Here is a 14390-nt window from a genome sequence, read left to right as displayed (position 1 = left end):
GGGGGGGGGGGGGAGCAGACTTCAATCAACATCGAGGTTCTTCCCCTTCACGTGGAGAAGTCAAAAGGTAACCATGAAAACGAGGAGATAGTTCTAGACTTACGATAATTAAATAACATTATTGCTGCTGGCCTTATATGAGAATCAATCACCGGACTAGGCAAACTTTCGGACAATCCACATAGAAACGTGATGAAAACCCTTTAAGGTGCTTCATAAGTCATTTCTACATGCTGTACAGGATTGACACAATCAGGTCAAATAATCTACATCAACACGAAGCAAATCCTAAGCCTCAGAGGTGTTTGCCAGATCATGTATGCAAAGGCTTATGTCTGAACAGCCTCTGCTACAAACTGGGAAATATGTTCTTGGGTCGTCTCCTTCCCCACTTTGAGTCAGGATTTTGCTATGTAGCCCAGGCTGACCCAAATTTACACTCCTTCTCCCTCAGTTTTTGGAGTATACACCTCTATACGTAGCTTACAGTTTTTTGTTTTTTGTTTTTCTTAGCAAGACTCTTAATTTTCCAAGGCAGTAAAGGAAGCAGCATAGAATATTAGTCATTAATAATGAAAATATATTGATCAAGTACATCTGTAGAACAGTCCTGTAATATTTGAAGGGAAGTATCCTACGTGAATGGCAATGACCAGAAATTGAGCCTCCCCCCTTTAGTTCATAAGCGACATCTGGTGGTCAAATTTAGTACTACGAAATTTGAGAAACTAAGTAACTTCAGGTTATTAACCTTTAAGAGGCATTTTCCAGACATAAAGGACATGAGTAAAACTACCACTTTCCCATGTGAATATTTATGTTTTCAATTTTTTTTTTTACTTCTAAATCCAAAGCAAAAGTGAAGATGACATGTAGAAAGGTTTATCACAGACTGACCACCATTTAAAAAATAAAAGTAGAATAAACTTACCTTAGAGTAGAGAGACCTGAAGCGGTCTGTAACCTGGTCCAGTTTGGTCTGAACTTCTCTGTGGGTTGCGGAAGTCTCGACGCTGTCCTTGCCGATCCTGTCACTGTCTCTCTTGCTGCAAGACTTGGCAGCGTCTATCACCCTGTTTCCGGAAATGGTGATGTACCTCAAGTCGCCTTTGTGAGAAATGACGTCCTCTGAGAAGCTCTTCTGCCTCGTCAGCTTGTCCATGAGCCCGCTGAGGTCGTCCGCACCTGCCTCCAGGTTCGCCAGTTCTTGCTCGGACTGCTGTAGCCAGTGCTCAAACTCGCTGTAGTCGGTGTCAAACTTCTCCAGCTCCTCCTGCAGGGAGTGCGTCAGCTTCACCTTCTTCTCGCACTCGGCCAGCACCTTCTCGTAATGCACCTTCAGCTCCTGCGTGTTCTTCTGCAGCTTCTCCTTCTCCTCGGGGGACAGATAGTGGCCCTGTTTCTCAAGCAGCACCTGGGCCGACTGCGTGGCTAGGAGGACCGCCTGGTGCTGAGCCATGATCTTTCCGTGCTGGGCCTGAGTGGAAACAAGTCAATCACAACTTTATTGCTGCTGGGAACACCCTCGGGAGGTGAACAGGTTTCTAGGACCCAACCTGCTTCTCAATGCCCTTTTCCAACCACTGTATCTATCACCCTCCTGTTGGTTAGTTTAAAGACACTGGAATAAGAGCGAAACAAGAGCAGTATGAGAGCAGCCCAGCAGAGTTAGAGGAGCAGATGTGAGGGAGAGTGGTGGAGACGTCTGGCCCCACTGGGTCTCAGGTTTGTAGTGAACATGAGGTGGTGACCTCAACTATGTCACAGGTTTGCTTTAAGGCTCGTCTTAGCTCATATACAAAGAATTCCTCCAGAACCTAGCAGAGGTTGGAGCCCTCTGAGGCAGGAAAGCAGAGGGTTCTGAGGAAGTGGAGAGGCTGACAGGTCAGAGGCAAGCTAAGGCAGTCACCGATGGCCCCACATCCTGGATTCTGCGGAAGCCTCTCAAGGACAGCCACCAAGCACCAAGAACCAGGCACAGACAAGAGCCATCAACTCTGGGACACTTTAAAACGGTTACTCCAACACTGCCTTTGCTCCCACAGGTGCGTTAGGGACAGCCTCCACTGCTTCCGCACCCTGGCTTTTCCTTCTCCACAGCAGCCTACACCCCTCACAGGCATGGCTTCGAGCTCAGGGCTGCACAGCAAGCCAGTCTGTGAACATGCATATGGATCCGCACAGTGACCGAAGCTACGGCTGAGGCGGAAGCCAAACTCTAGCTTTACTACACATGTGGAACCCGAGCAAGCTATGACAGGTGTGTGAGTTGCAAATGTCTTATATGATGGGAACTTAAAACCTTAAAGAGTAGCCAGGAAGACTGAGAAACCAAGCAGGTGTGCCAGGCCATGACCCCTGCTCTGGAGAGCTCAATGATCAGCCCCCTTCATTTCTTTCTTTTTTAAAAATGTATGCATATATGTCTATTCTGGGTGACCTTGGAGGCCAGCCTGAGTTACAGGCAGCTGTGAGCCACATCGTGATGCACTTGAGAGTGCACTTGGGTCCTCTTCGAAAGCAGCAAGCTTGCTTAAACCACTGAGCTGGCTCTCCAGCCCTCTTTTGTTTCTAAAACAGGGCTTCAGCTCTGCACAAAAGCTGAACCTAATGACTTACTTCTTACTGTTTTTATTTGCTAAGAACATAGTTGGTAGTTTATATTTGGCGTAACGCTGGGATAGGGAAAGTCTTTGTATAGTCTTGTATAATAAAGCAGTCGAACTCTTTCCCATGCCTCCACACGGAATCTGATGGCTTCACCGGCTTCACCGTTTAAATAGCTCACCTTGACTTTCTCATACTGCTGGTTCAGATTCCCCTTCGTGGCCTCACTGTGCCCTTCAGCATCTGTCTCCAGCAGGTTACCATTGACTTCATCCTCTTCGCCAGCTCCTAACTTGCTATCACCTTCATGCAAATAGGTTCCGTTCTGCTCCATGGGTTGTGTGTGCTTCGTCCACACCCCTTCGGAGTCTTCCTCAACATTTGACAGCCAGTTCAAAAGATTTTCTATCTTGGTTTTGCTCTCTTCCAGCTGCCTCACAGCTGCAACCTGGGTAGGGAAGGTTCATAAGTATTATAGATGCAGCCTCGGTATAGCACACACTATCTATCTATCTATCTATCTACCTACCTATCATCTGTCTGTCTATCTAAATAAATAAAATTATATAGTATATATCATATATAATTATACTTAATTATATATTTAGAAATATACATATTCCTAAATTTATAATAATTAACACATAGTAAAACATATGGGAATTAAGAATTAAATCTTACAGCCACAAGCAGTTACTCTAGGTCTACGCTGCCTTCAAGCGTGCACTTTGACATTTTAGCTGTAGTTGACTGAACTTCCCATGCATTTCTCACATCCGGAATCTCTCAACCAGCTTCTAGTTACGGAAAGACTAAGGAAAGCCAGTTCTTCCTATCTTTGTATTGAGTAATTATGTACCCAGAGTCCCGTATTTTTGTCCCTGGTGCTAACCCCGGCTACCACTACCTGATACACACAATAAAAGTAAGCAGCTAATGTGCTAACTACTTGGTGAAGGAGCAGTGTACCATACACTCAGACAGGCACCTTTTCAGTCTCCTCCTTGAGGGCCGTAGTCACTGCCTTATCCAACTCCTTTCTCGACTGCTCAGCCTTTAAGTTCAGCTGCGCACACTTCATCTTCACCTCGTTCAGTTTCTGCTCAATCAAAGCTCTATCCGCTTGGGACAACTCGTCACCGCTCTCTTTTAAAAAGAGTTCTGTGTTTCGCACTATTTCTTCCATTGCCTGTGTACTTCCTTGCATATCTCTCTGTAATTCCTTAAAACACACATGGAAAAGAAGAAATTCTAGTGTATCATTTCAATTCTTGCAGAGCTATAATTCTTCAAGAGAGCTATTGCAGGCAGAGACGCGCAAACACAGCTGAAAAGCATAGAGTGTGGTGGATACATATTCTCTGAGACTGTGTCTCACTATGTGGCCCACGTGGGCAGAGAAACAGTCCTCTTCCATCTTGGCTTCTCAAGGGCTCTGTTTCCAGGCATACAAGACCCTCATACCCAGCAGAATTCTGATTTTTAAATACTTATCTATTACTCAGGGAAGAGAAGAAAATAGTTCCCATCAGTGAACTGAGATTTTTTTTTCTTAACGCCAAGTTACATAAAGCAGAGCATTTGCATCTTAGCCCCAGCTACTAGGATACTCAAGATTAAGATCTCTCAGGAGTTCTAGCTTTTCTGGGAAGTAAAAACTGCCCTCTGTGATCTTTCCTCTTAAAAACAAGGGAACCTCATTTTCATACATTTCATTCTTTATACTGTACCATTGCATCTTAATAACACCTTTTCCCATATTCTACCTTGAGCTTCCTCAAGGGCTTGAGTGCTTACTTGCCTGCCGTATCACACATCACTACTACATGACAGTAACTGTAGCAGCGACCTGATACATATTTGCTCAGCTTTCATAACAATGTAGCAACAGAAGTATGAAGGGAACACCAGAGTCCTAATACTGAATTAAGTCAACAGCTACAAATAGTGAGGCTCTCGTTCTCCTGACACCAAAACACAAGTTTTTCTCTCTAGCATTTTTGCTTTTACCCCTTTTCCTTGGATAAAAGAGAATGAGTTACAGGAAAATACCAGAGAAACAAAGAGGGAGGTGGTACAGGGAAAGAAATCAAAATAAAGCCTATTTCTCCTGATTTGCAAGTGAGTCACCCGGCCACAAAAGGGTTACATTGTAACCTATCATTTACCTCCTTGATACAGTATGTCACCAAAAAAGTCAAGAGAATGACCTGGCCTGCTTTAAATTGTAAATCTAGGTTTAGGTATAATGTTTAAATCTAATCCCCAGAGCCTCTGGGCGCGCCTTGCTTCTGATACCCCCGTGTTTTCAACAATCCCAGTGGCCTTACGGAAATGGGAACCAAAGCGAACCAGGATATACAGCTGCAGATACCAAAAGGTGTACCTCTTGCTTGGACTGGTACTTCTGTAACTCCACCGTGCCGTCTCCAATCACAAAGGCTTCCTGGTTACTAATTAGGCGGTTTTCAGTCTGGGTGAGGAGATCACACAGCCCTTGGAGTTTCTCTCTGTACTCTTGCTGACGCTCTGCCACAACCTAAGATGGAGAAAACCCAAAATGCTTTCAGTGGGCAACCTTCAATCCACTTCTCATCGAGCCTCCTATCAGAATACGCTTGCCAAACACCCTGAATAAAGCTTTTTGAGTATGCTGTAAACATGGTAGCATCGGAGTGCAAACTAAGCAAGGACAGACAGACAGACAGTATGAACATGTCCCGTATACACAGAAAGAGCCTGTTTGAGAGAAGGTGCTCAGTAGAATACTGGCCATGCACACGTGTAAGAGATGGAACTTCGGATCGACAGGAAGAAACATCCCATTTTCTTATGCTCTTGAAACCTGTGATACACAGAATTAATTCTGCAAAAGGACACCAAAAGAGAAGTTAGTTGTGATTTGTCAGTAAACATATGGGTATGTACATACAGGTTATCATGCTACACACAGTGCCTGGATGCTTCAAGAATAAGAGAAACATTGCATGCATTATTTTTATTCCAACATTCTGTTCTTCGCTCACTGCTGCTATTAGACAGTTATGTAACAGAATCCACTAAACCTAACAAATTAACTACCTCACTTACAGCAACAGCACACAGCTCATGCTTACTAAAAGCTCAGCAGAGGCCAGGCACAGGGCTAAGGGTATCATATGAATTATTTTATCAGCGCTCATAATATTACCAGATAAACATTACCATTCCCAATTTATTAACAAACAAAGTGAAGGCACGAAACTTCTCTAAGTCACAGGAAGCAGATAAAGTAGAGCATTCAGGGTGTAAATTTAGGCAAGTCAGCTCTACAGTGCATTCTCTGGAGCACAAGCTGAGCCCTGTGCCTCACTAGAGGGAATAGTTCCCTGAAGGTTCAGAGCTAAACCTTCATCAGTTGCTCTTGGACACCCCTGAAGGCTTTCTGGTTCTCATTTTCAGGGCAAGGATGAAGACGTTCACCTCACAAAATACTGTTAAGAGGACAGTGAAAAACCTCAACTACCCGACAGCATCAAGGTGACAGACTCTGCCACAATACATGGCAGGGATTCTGCTCAGCACCCGCTCAGGCCTGTCCAGTGCACCGCCCTAACTGGTCAGTATTCCTGGTTACCTAAGTTACGATTTCACACTGATAAGTAAAACAGCGAGCACAACTCCGCAAGAGAGGCAAACCTTCTGATGACCCAGCTCCTGCTCCAGCTGCAGGAGAGCCTCTAACCGGTCCGCCTCAGTGGTTACCAGCTCCTGCAGGTCAAGAAAACCCTTCTGGGTTGTATTTAAGAGTCTCAGCAGTTGTCTGCTTTGGCTGGGAGACAGATCTTGTGCATAATCAGAGATGAAGGACTGTACGTCAAAGGCCGTCGTTTCCAGCTGCATTTTGGTATGTGAAAGGTCTGCTAGCACATTCTGTGAAGAATCAGAAGGTGGCATGAAAGGTAGGTGAGGATGAAGTTCATCAGCACTGGAAATACTGAAGTATACTCACTACTTAAATATGATTCTTCTATCAGCACTATAAGAGTATACTTTTTATGTATACATAAAAAAAATCTACTTATTCATCATTTGGTAATAGGTGATTTTCACATTTTGCATCTGTGTATGTGGTGTGGGTTTGTGTGCGCGTGCGCGCATGTGTGTGCCAGGGCACCAGTGTGGAGATCAGAGGACCACCTCAGGTGTTGTTTCTTGCCTTCTGCTTTATTTGAGACTGGGCCCTTCTCTTTCATTGTTCACTGCTTCCTCCTAGCCAGTCAGCCACAAGGTACCATGGTAACTGCCAACTCCTGTCTCCACCCCCTATTTCCCCCACAGAAGCATCAGTAACTACAGATATGTGTTACCAGACCCAACTTTACACAGAGTCTAGGGATTTAAACTCAGATCCTCACACTTGCCTATAAAGTGTGGCAAGCGCTTTATCTACTAAGCCATCCCTTCATCCCAATAATAAGGCATTTAAATACGAAGGGAGGTAATATGCAAAGATAAATAACCGCAAGGGCATTCTCTCCTCCCCTGGTAGATCATACTTAAGATGCCCAAAAATAAATAAATAAATAAATAAATAAATAAATAAATTAAATAAAATGAAATAAAATTCCAAAACAGCTTGATTCATCACAAAGGGACATTAACAGCACAAAATAACTGCTAGTATTTCCATCATCCCTTCAATTGTGGTAATTCACAATAAGGAACACAAAATATGAATTAACAGGCTACAATTCTAGTAAGAACCCATAAAAAAAAATCTCGGCTCAATATTGCCATACAAGTACAACTTAAGCTACTATACTTTGACTAATCTGTAGCTATCTTGGGCTTATATAAGTCATTGGTAAAAAACAAAAAAGCAAAAAAAAAAAAAAAACCCATAAATACAAATGTCAGTATGTCAGAGGTAGTGAGAATTTGGTATGGTGGATGGAATAAATTCTAGCATTAGGTAGACTATGGAAAGACATGTCTTTAAGTCAAAGACAATTCCTTACAGTCTCGGGAAGGTTGTATTTGTCCTGACCAGTTCCTACACTAGACCCGCAGGTTGTGTGCATTTTGATACTCGCCTTAAGAAACTTCACACTGTTCTTTACAAGTTCAGTATCTTGGACATTCACAGTTTGAATGGCCTTCACAGATCTGCTTTTCTCTGACACCCAATCTGAATAGGATGTAAGTTTGTGTAAGAAGTCTTCATGACGAACAGCCAGCTTAGACTAGAAAACAAAATTATGCATTCATTTCTGTTTGTCCCCCAAATTTCAAAGTCCTACAGTGATTCTGTTTGGAGAATTAAGAACTATAAAAATATAATTCGCTGGGTGTGGTGGTGCATGCCTTTAATCACAGCACTCGGGAGGCAGAGGCAGGCGGATTTCGAGGCCAGCCTGGTCTACAAAGTGAGTTCCAGGACAGCCAGGGCTATACAGAGAAACCCTGTCTAAAAAACCCTCATAGTACAGCTTAATTCTCAATCACATTTTACCCAGAATTCACCATTTTATGCCTACCATTTCAGAGTTGATTGCAAGCTTGATCAGTTTCATCCTTTCTGAGGACACACTGCTGAGGGACGAGAAGGCGTTCTGTAAACGTTGGTGGCTTTTGCTCAGTTCCTCATGATGTCTTCTGGGAAGGTCACTAGGAAAAGACTTTAAGAATTCTTCTGCCAACTTTAGATCTTTCCTTAAAAATACAGCGATGGGGGCCAATCCCAACTCAAAGGCCTGCAAACAAACACAGTCCCGCATCTGTTGACCACGCAGGAAGAAGCATAAACCCAAACACGAGGAGTGAGAGAGAAGGGCACCCTGCTTTCTGCGAAATTATGTATTAAACAGCACCATTCATGGACCACTCTCTACTGGAGCTGGGGCCCGGATGTCTCCCCCAAGACCTGTACTTCAAACCTTGGCTTGGTGCTACAAAGGAGAAATTGAAACTTTTAGTAGGAGGACGTTAGATCCCTGGAGCTGTCCACTCTCAAAGGTGCCAGGGGCACTCTGCCCTTTCTTCTTCTGCCTTTCAGACTGAAGTGAAGAATTGCCTTGCCACAAAACCAGATGTGACAGGACTAAGAGACCACAGGTTACAGCCTCTGAAGGCATGGGCCCAAATGAACCCCACCCCCACCCCCGCTTTACTTGATTGCTGATGGAAAGCTGACAGGAATGCCAGTGGGTATCTTACCTCTAACTGCTTCAGCTGACTCTTCAAGGCTTCTAGACTGCTCTCCACAGATGCCTGATTGTCTAAGGGGGGTTTCATATCTTGAAGCAAAACCAAATATTCATGCATTTTCTCAGTATGCTGTAAACACTGTTGCAAGCCATTGGAACACTAAAACCAAGATTGGATACAGTAATTAGCAGTCCTTAGGGAAGAAACTTAAAGCAGACAAAATGTATGAGATTGTCTCCCACGTTTCCCACTGGAACTGTCATGGGAAACCACGTATGTCAACTCACTTTTTCCTTCGAGCTACTGTCAGAAGACCTTTCTTTTGATCCAGATGTACTTTCTGAATGCTCTGGGGGCTCGCTGCAAAGTTCTCCGAGCTTCTCACCTCCTGGCAGTGCTGCTATGTGCACACTGAAGGGTTCTACCTCGGCTTCTCCTACAGCTTGTGGGTTCAGGGGACAGTGATGTCCTTCTTTGTTTCTGAGGTCACTGCAGACGTGTGGCTTTTCTTCTGCCATCTTGGGAACAGCACATGATGTTTGCCCCAAAGCTTCGGCCTGGTCTTTTTCAGTTGCATACCCATCAAACAGCAGCTTGTAAAAGGCATTTTTAAGTTGTGGTGGAAGTAATTCAGACCCAAGGCCTCTTTGCTCTGGATCACAGTCCATCTGGGTTAATACTTTAGCTAACTCAGAGATGCCTGGAGTTTCTTGGGGAGGTTGGTTTTGCTTCAATAGATGAAGAAAACTTGTAATACAGAAAGGGTCACCTCCACTCTCTGCCCTTACTTCTGATGAGTTACTAATGGGGGAAATGCCATGACTGGGCACATTCGAAACTTCATTTGGCAACTCAGACAAGATAGCTCTTCTAATTAAGTTCTGAATTGAAATTTTCGTCCCTGTGCCAGCCGAAGGGTCTCCCACTTCCTGGAGATTCATATGAACTTTGTCTAAACTGCTTTTCAAGATACTTCTCCCATCTTCTACGAACCCAAGCATATGATGTTCTCTTTCTTGGGGCTTCAGAGACAAGGCGCGTTCTCTGTGTGGCTCCTCCTCAGCGCTTGCTTTCTCTCTGCTGCTTTCTAACTGCGGGCAGCCCACGTCTAAAGTGTCAGCGGAGGTGTGTCTCACTCCACTCACAGGGAGCCGAGCCTGCACAGAATCGGCGCTTTTCCCCCAGCCCGCCACACTTTGATGAGGTAGGCGTGACAGGGTGGAGTCACTATTTTCCGGAGTGAACTGGAGAATGCCTGCTTTTCCTTCGGAGATACTTTCCTCCACACAAGCATCACTTAGCCGGACCTCGGCAGCTGGAGGCCAGTCTTCTTGGGGACGGACTGACTTCTCCCCAGCATTATTTACAGAGCATAAGTTATCTTTCACGGTAGGAGGAGCTACTAAGGCACAGCTTGGGGTATGTTCGTTGGGTTCCAGCATATCCACGTGTATACACTTATCACAATGTCCTAAAGAAGTACACGGACCAGTCTCTTTCTCTGGTCCTCCAGTGAGGGAGTCTTCTTTCACTTGGCTCTTCATCTCAGAGGCTGTTACAGCTGAAGTCAAGTCAGCACGAGTCACTTTAGAAGCTGGGGTGTCAAATATTTCTGCAAGAGTCTCAAGCAGGACAGGACTTTCCGTAAGCCCCGTTTGCACATTCTTCGCTTCACCTTCAAGAGTCATGGTTGTTGTCATGGTTGTTGTGTGCGGAGCCCCTCTGTGGCTAAGTTCCTCGGTGTGTGTCAGTAGAGGGGGAACCTGACTCTTACCCATGTTGAGGCTCTCTGTCGCACTTCCATTCGGGAAGGGTTCGAGATCCCTTTCTTCTTCTCCTCCTTCCTCTGGGCTGCTCATCAACACCCCTTCTTTCTGAAAGCCCATTTCCCGAATGGACGTCTCATCTACCAGCTTATCGCTTTGGCCATCTCTACCTTTAACCAGACCTCTTCCAGGTCCCTGCTGATCCCTGTCACTTCCTGTAAATGACAAATGGCCATCCTCAGAAGCTCCTCCTCCTAACTCAGCTTCAGAACGGACAATGTTGTCAGAAGATGGGCTGATTTCTGGCGATACATTCTCGAGGTCTTCAGCTTTTAGAATGCCTGTAGAGTCTGGCCCTTGAACCAACCTGATTTCTTCTGAGGCAGTGCCTTCGGCATTAGACAGCGACACACCTTTAGTTGCCATGTGAGTGGACAGACTTGCTTCGTCTTCCTCATCAGCTTCAGTGGTAAGTTCTGGATGGCTGCTTCTTTCTGTGTCCCAACCTCCCCTACCAGCTGACTCTGGCTGGAAAACACCTGCACCATGCTGCGTTTCTAACGGACTATAACTGTGCGTTTTGTCCAGGGGGATCATGTCACTGACATTTTGGGTTTCACCCCCGTGTTCTTTCCTGATAGCAGTGTACAACTGGGTAGGGTCAGCTTGGTACTGGGGCTCTCCACCCTCATCTGCTACTCCTTGTCCTCCTCGCCCGTCTCCACTGTCCTCACTGCTGCGGCCCCCGTTGTCTTCCTCATCCAAGTCGCTACCATCGCTCATATAAGGCCTGTAGCTTTCGCTACTTTGTATGGAGCCTACCCCATCGGTATCAGACTGGCTTTCTCGGCTGGTGTCACACTCTTCTCTGTCCCCTCTCCAATGACCATCAGGTGTTAACGAAGCTCCTAACCTCTCTTTCCTTCCTATAATCTCACCCTCAGTCAACGAGTCAGACTCACTATCCCAAAGGCCAGGCGGGTTCTCACTTTCAGACACAGACTCCACTAACTGTTCTGAGCCACCAGAATTAAACTCTTTCTCGCCAGCTAAGTACAACTCAGGTTTCTCAATACCTACAGGAAAGCCCTGAGGGCAACATACTTTGTTCTCCACACCTAAGCTCTCATCCATTCCTCCATGAGGAAACTCGGGATTTTCCTTCTCTTTCATAACATCATAAAAAATGTCATCAGGAGGAGGGGTCCTGTCATTTTCCTCCTGCAAGGAGGTGTCATAGTCCTCGGGTTGCAAACAGTCACGGTCGTCACCTTGAAGGATTAGAGAGTCATGGTCCTCATCTTCAAACAAGGGGGTGTCATAGAAATAGTCATCACTGTCACTGTCTGTTGCCGTGTCGCTCTGCTGGCCGGCCAGCAGTGACGTCTCATAGTCACCAGCATCAATGGCTCCTTTATGTGACAGTGGGCCACAATCTGATGTGTTGTCATTGCGGGAACCACCCCCAGGGACCATGGTACAGGAGTTGTCTTCCACCTTAGACCCAGTTTTCTCTGACTCATCTGTCTGCCGAGTGGCTCCACTCTCAGCAGAAGCATCTGACATGGATTCCTCACTGTGATAGTGTACTTGAGAACTGCTACACTCAGTATCTACAGGCTTCTGTCCACAGGGCGCCCCCTGGAGGCTGACGCTGATAGCTGCGATTCCTAGGAACTGGTCTTGAAACTTTTCTCTTGTGCTCTGATCAGCCAACACTCTCTGGTCACTGGGTGACAAAGTAGAGGCTTCGCATAAATATCCTGTGTTCTGTGGGGTACTTGTATCACTAAAACGCCCCTGACTCTGCCTCAACTCATCGTGGCTTAACAGGGCACTCAGCCGGGGGGAATAGTCAAAGACAGAGGGGCCCTTCTGTATATTCTCTTCATCCTCTCTTTCATTCGAATCACAAGGTCTACTGGTTTCTGATGTCAAAAAATGAGAATGGTTAGCTCCATCTGGATACTTTTTTGTAACAGGCTCACTTTGACTTTTACAGCCTTTAAGTATGCTACCAGACTCAGGTCTGAGTACGCTCCCTTCAGGCTGTGTTGAAGATGACGTAGGTTTGGGGACACGCACTCTAGATGGACTTTCTGAGCCTTTCTGAACAACTGTTGTATCTGCTAGGTTTTCTGGCCGCGGCAACTCACCATTGCTATCATTGTTTCCCATTTTACAAAACGCTTCATTCATGTCCCACTTTGCGTTTTCAAGAGACTCTTTATGTCCGGGGTGACTGTAATGACATTTATCAGGCCCAGCTGCTGCAGCCGAACACTCGTGCTTTTCTTCACTCAAAGCACAGTCAGGAAAGGCATCAGGGATGGTGAGGACAGACAGGCTTTCTCTTGTGGACGTGTCAGCTCCGAGTTCTGTGCCGCAGCTTTCCAGAAGCATGCCCACGGCCTCATCCAAGTCTCCGTCATAGAGCAGAAGCCTCTGGCCGGTGTGTGCATCCATGTAGCTGTTCACCATTAAATAGGATAGGAATAACTTTTTAGTTTGTTCTGAGCTCTGAGCTGTGACTGGCTCTTCGCCATCAGAACCACCCTCTTCTTGCCTGTAATCATGAACTGTGGATGGCTGGAGTTTACAAAAAGAGAGCCACCTCTTGGCATTTTTACAATCTTCCAAATCTCCTAAATCAGGCATTTTGTCTGGCAGCGTTACGCTTTTTAAAACCGATGCTGTGTTGTTATCTATGATCCCCAGCTGCTTAGCGGCATCCAGACCAATGACCTGAGAGCTTTCCGGGATGTAGAGAGCAGCGATTTTCTGTCTCCCATTCAGAATTTTGGAGGCTAATTCATTTGTAATCAACTCTTGCTGTAAGGAAGATGATGTGGGAAATATTTCACCAGAGTGGGGCCAGATGAGTCCAACGTAGCCCCGCTGAGCCTCCAGAACCAGCAGCGCGCTGCTGGAAGTTATCAACTCACACTGTACTGCTTCGTCCACAGTCAGTCGCTTAGCAGGGTTCGAGTGCACGATTCCACCCGTCTGAACCTGGTAAGTGAGGATGCTGCTTGCGGTGTCTCTGTCAATCACCCCTTCTGCCACAGCTTCTTCAACAGTCATTTTCTGACCGGAGTTGCAATCGATGAGACCACCAGACAGAAGCTGTGCCCCTAACAGCCTAAACATGGTTTCTCGGTCTATGAGTCCCTCGTGAGCTGCTCTCAGGATGCTAACGCTTCTTCCACACTTCAGTGTTATTCTGCCAGCTTCCTGCGGTCTCACTGGTAAAAGCCACATCCTGGTATTTTCCTGCAAAATACTCCTTTGTACCATATCAGTTAAAGATACCTTCTCAGAAGTGCACGGGTCAATAAGATCTTTGCAAGTGTCTTGCCTTTCTAGGACTTTGGAAAACAAGGCGGAGGAAATCAAGTTCTGTTGGAAAGCCTGTTGTAAGGTCAGGTGTTCACCTGTGGCTGGAACAAGCAGGGGGCCCGCGGACAGCAGTATCTCAAGCACTCGGATGGCCATGGATTCTGAGACCATGCCCTGAGCCAGAGAATCAAGCACGGGGATCGAGGTCGGCGATGCAGTAGAAATGAGCTGCTTTGCTCGATTTAGTTCTTTTAGTTGGCGCAGAACTTGTTCATCAATGAGGCCGTGGCTTTCAGCATCTCTGAGGTCAAAACACTTTCTTAACTCTGGTGAAATTAAACCAGTAATCACTAGCTGTGCCTCAAGCAACCTGATCCCCGTTTCATAGTCAATAAGGCCTCTTAAAACTGCCTGAAAGACAGACAGGACCTCTCCAGTGGTCTGATTGATGGTGCCTGCAATCACTTTATCCGGCTGAAAGGGAAATGC

At 45.8% G+C, this 14390-nt stretch overlaps 1 protein-coding gene across 34 annotated transcripts in view; it reads right to left on the bottom strand.

Moving 5' to 3' along the window:
* The window catches only part of Dst (dystonin), a 400775-nt gene that overhangs the window by 106316 nt on the left and 280069 nt on the right, over positions 1–14390 (bottom strand). For 27 of the 34 annotated variants that reach the window (XM_006495666.4, XM_006495690.4, XM_006495691.4 and 24 more), the window contains 9 exons: positions 9084–14375; positions 8806–8955; positions 8127–8342; positions 7683–7832; positions 6286–6519; positions 4994–5146; positions 3596–3829; positions 2789–3055; positions 932–1477 (listed from right to left, as the gene is read on the bottom strand). In XM_006495666.4, coding sequence (XP_006495729.1) covers positions 932–1477; positions 2789–3055; positions 3596–3829; positions 4994–5146; positions 6286–6519; positions 7683–7832; positions 8127–8342; positions 8806–8955; positions 9084–14375 — 7242 coding nt within the window. The remainder of the gene's footprint in view (positions 1–931; positions 1478–2788; positions 3056–3595; positions 3830–4993; positions 5147–6285; positions 6520–7682; positions 7833–8126; positions 8343–8805; positions 8956–9083; positions 14376–14390) is intronic. The other 7 variants (XM_006495682.3, XM_017314794.2, XM_017314811.2 and 4 more) reach the window with 1 other exon arrangement.

Source organism: Mus musculus, chromosome 1 (assembly GCF_000001635.26).
Source record: "Mus musculus strain C57BL/6J chromosome 1, GRCm38.p6 C57BL/6J".
Lineage (NCBI taxonomy): Eukaryota > Metazoa > Chordata > Mammalia > Rodentia > Muridae > Mus > Mus musculus.
This window is presented reverse-complemented; position numbering and strand designations above follow the sequence as displayed.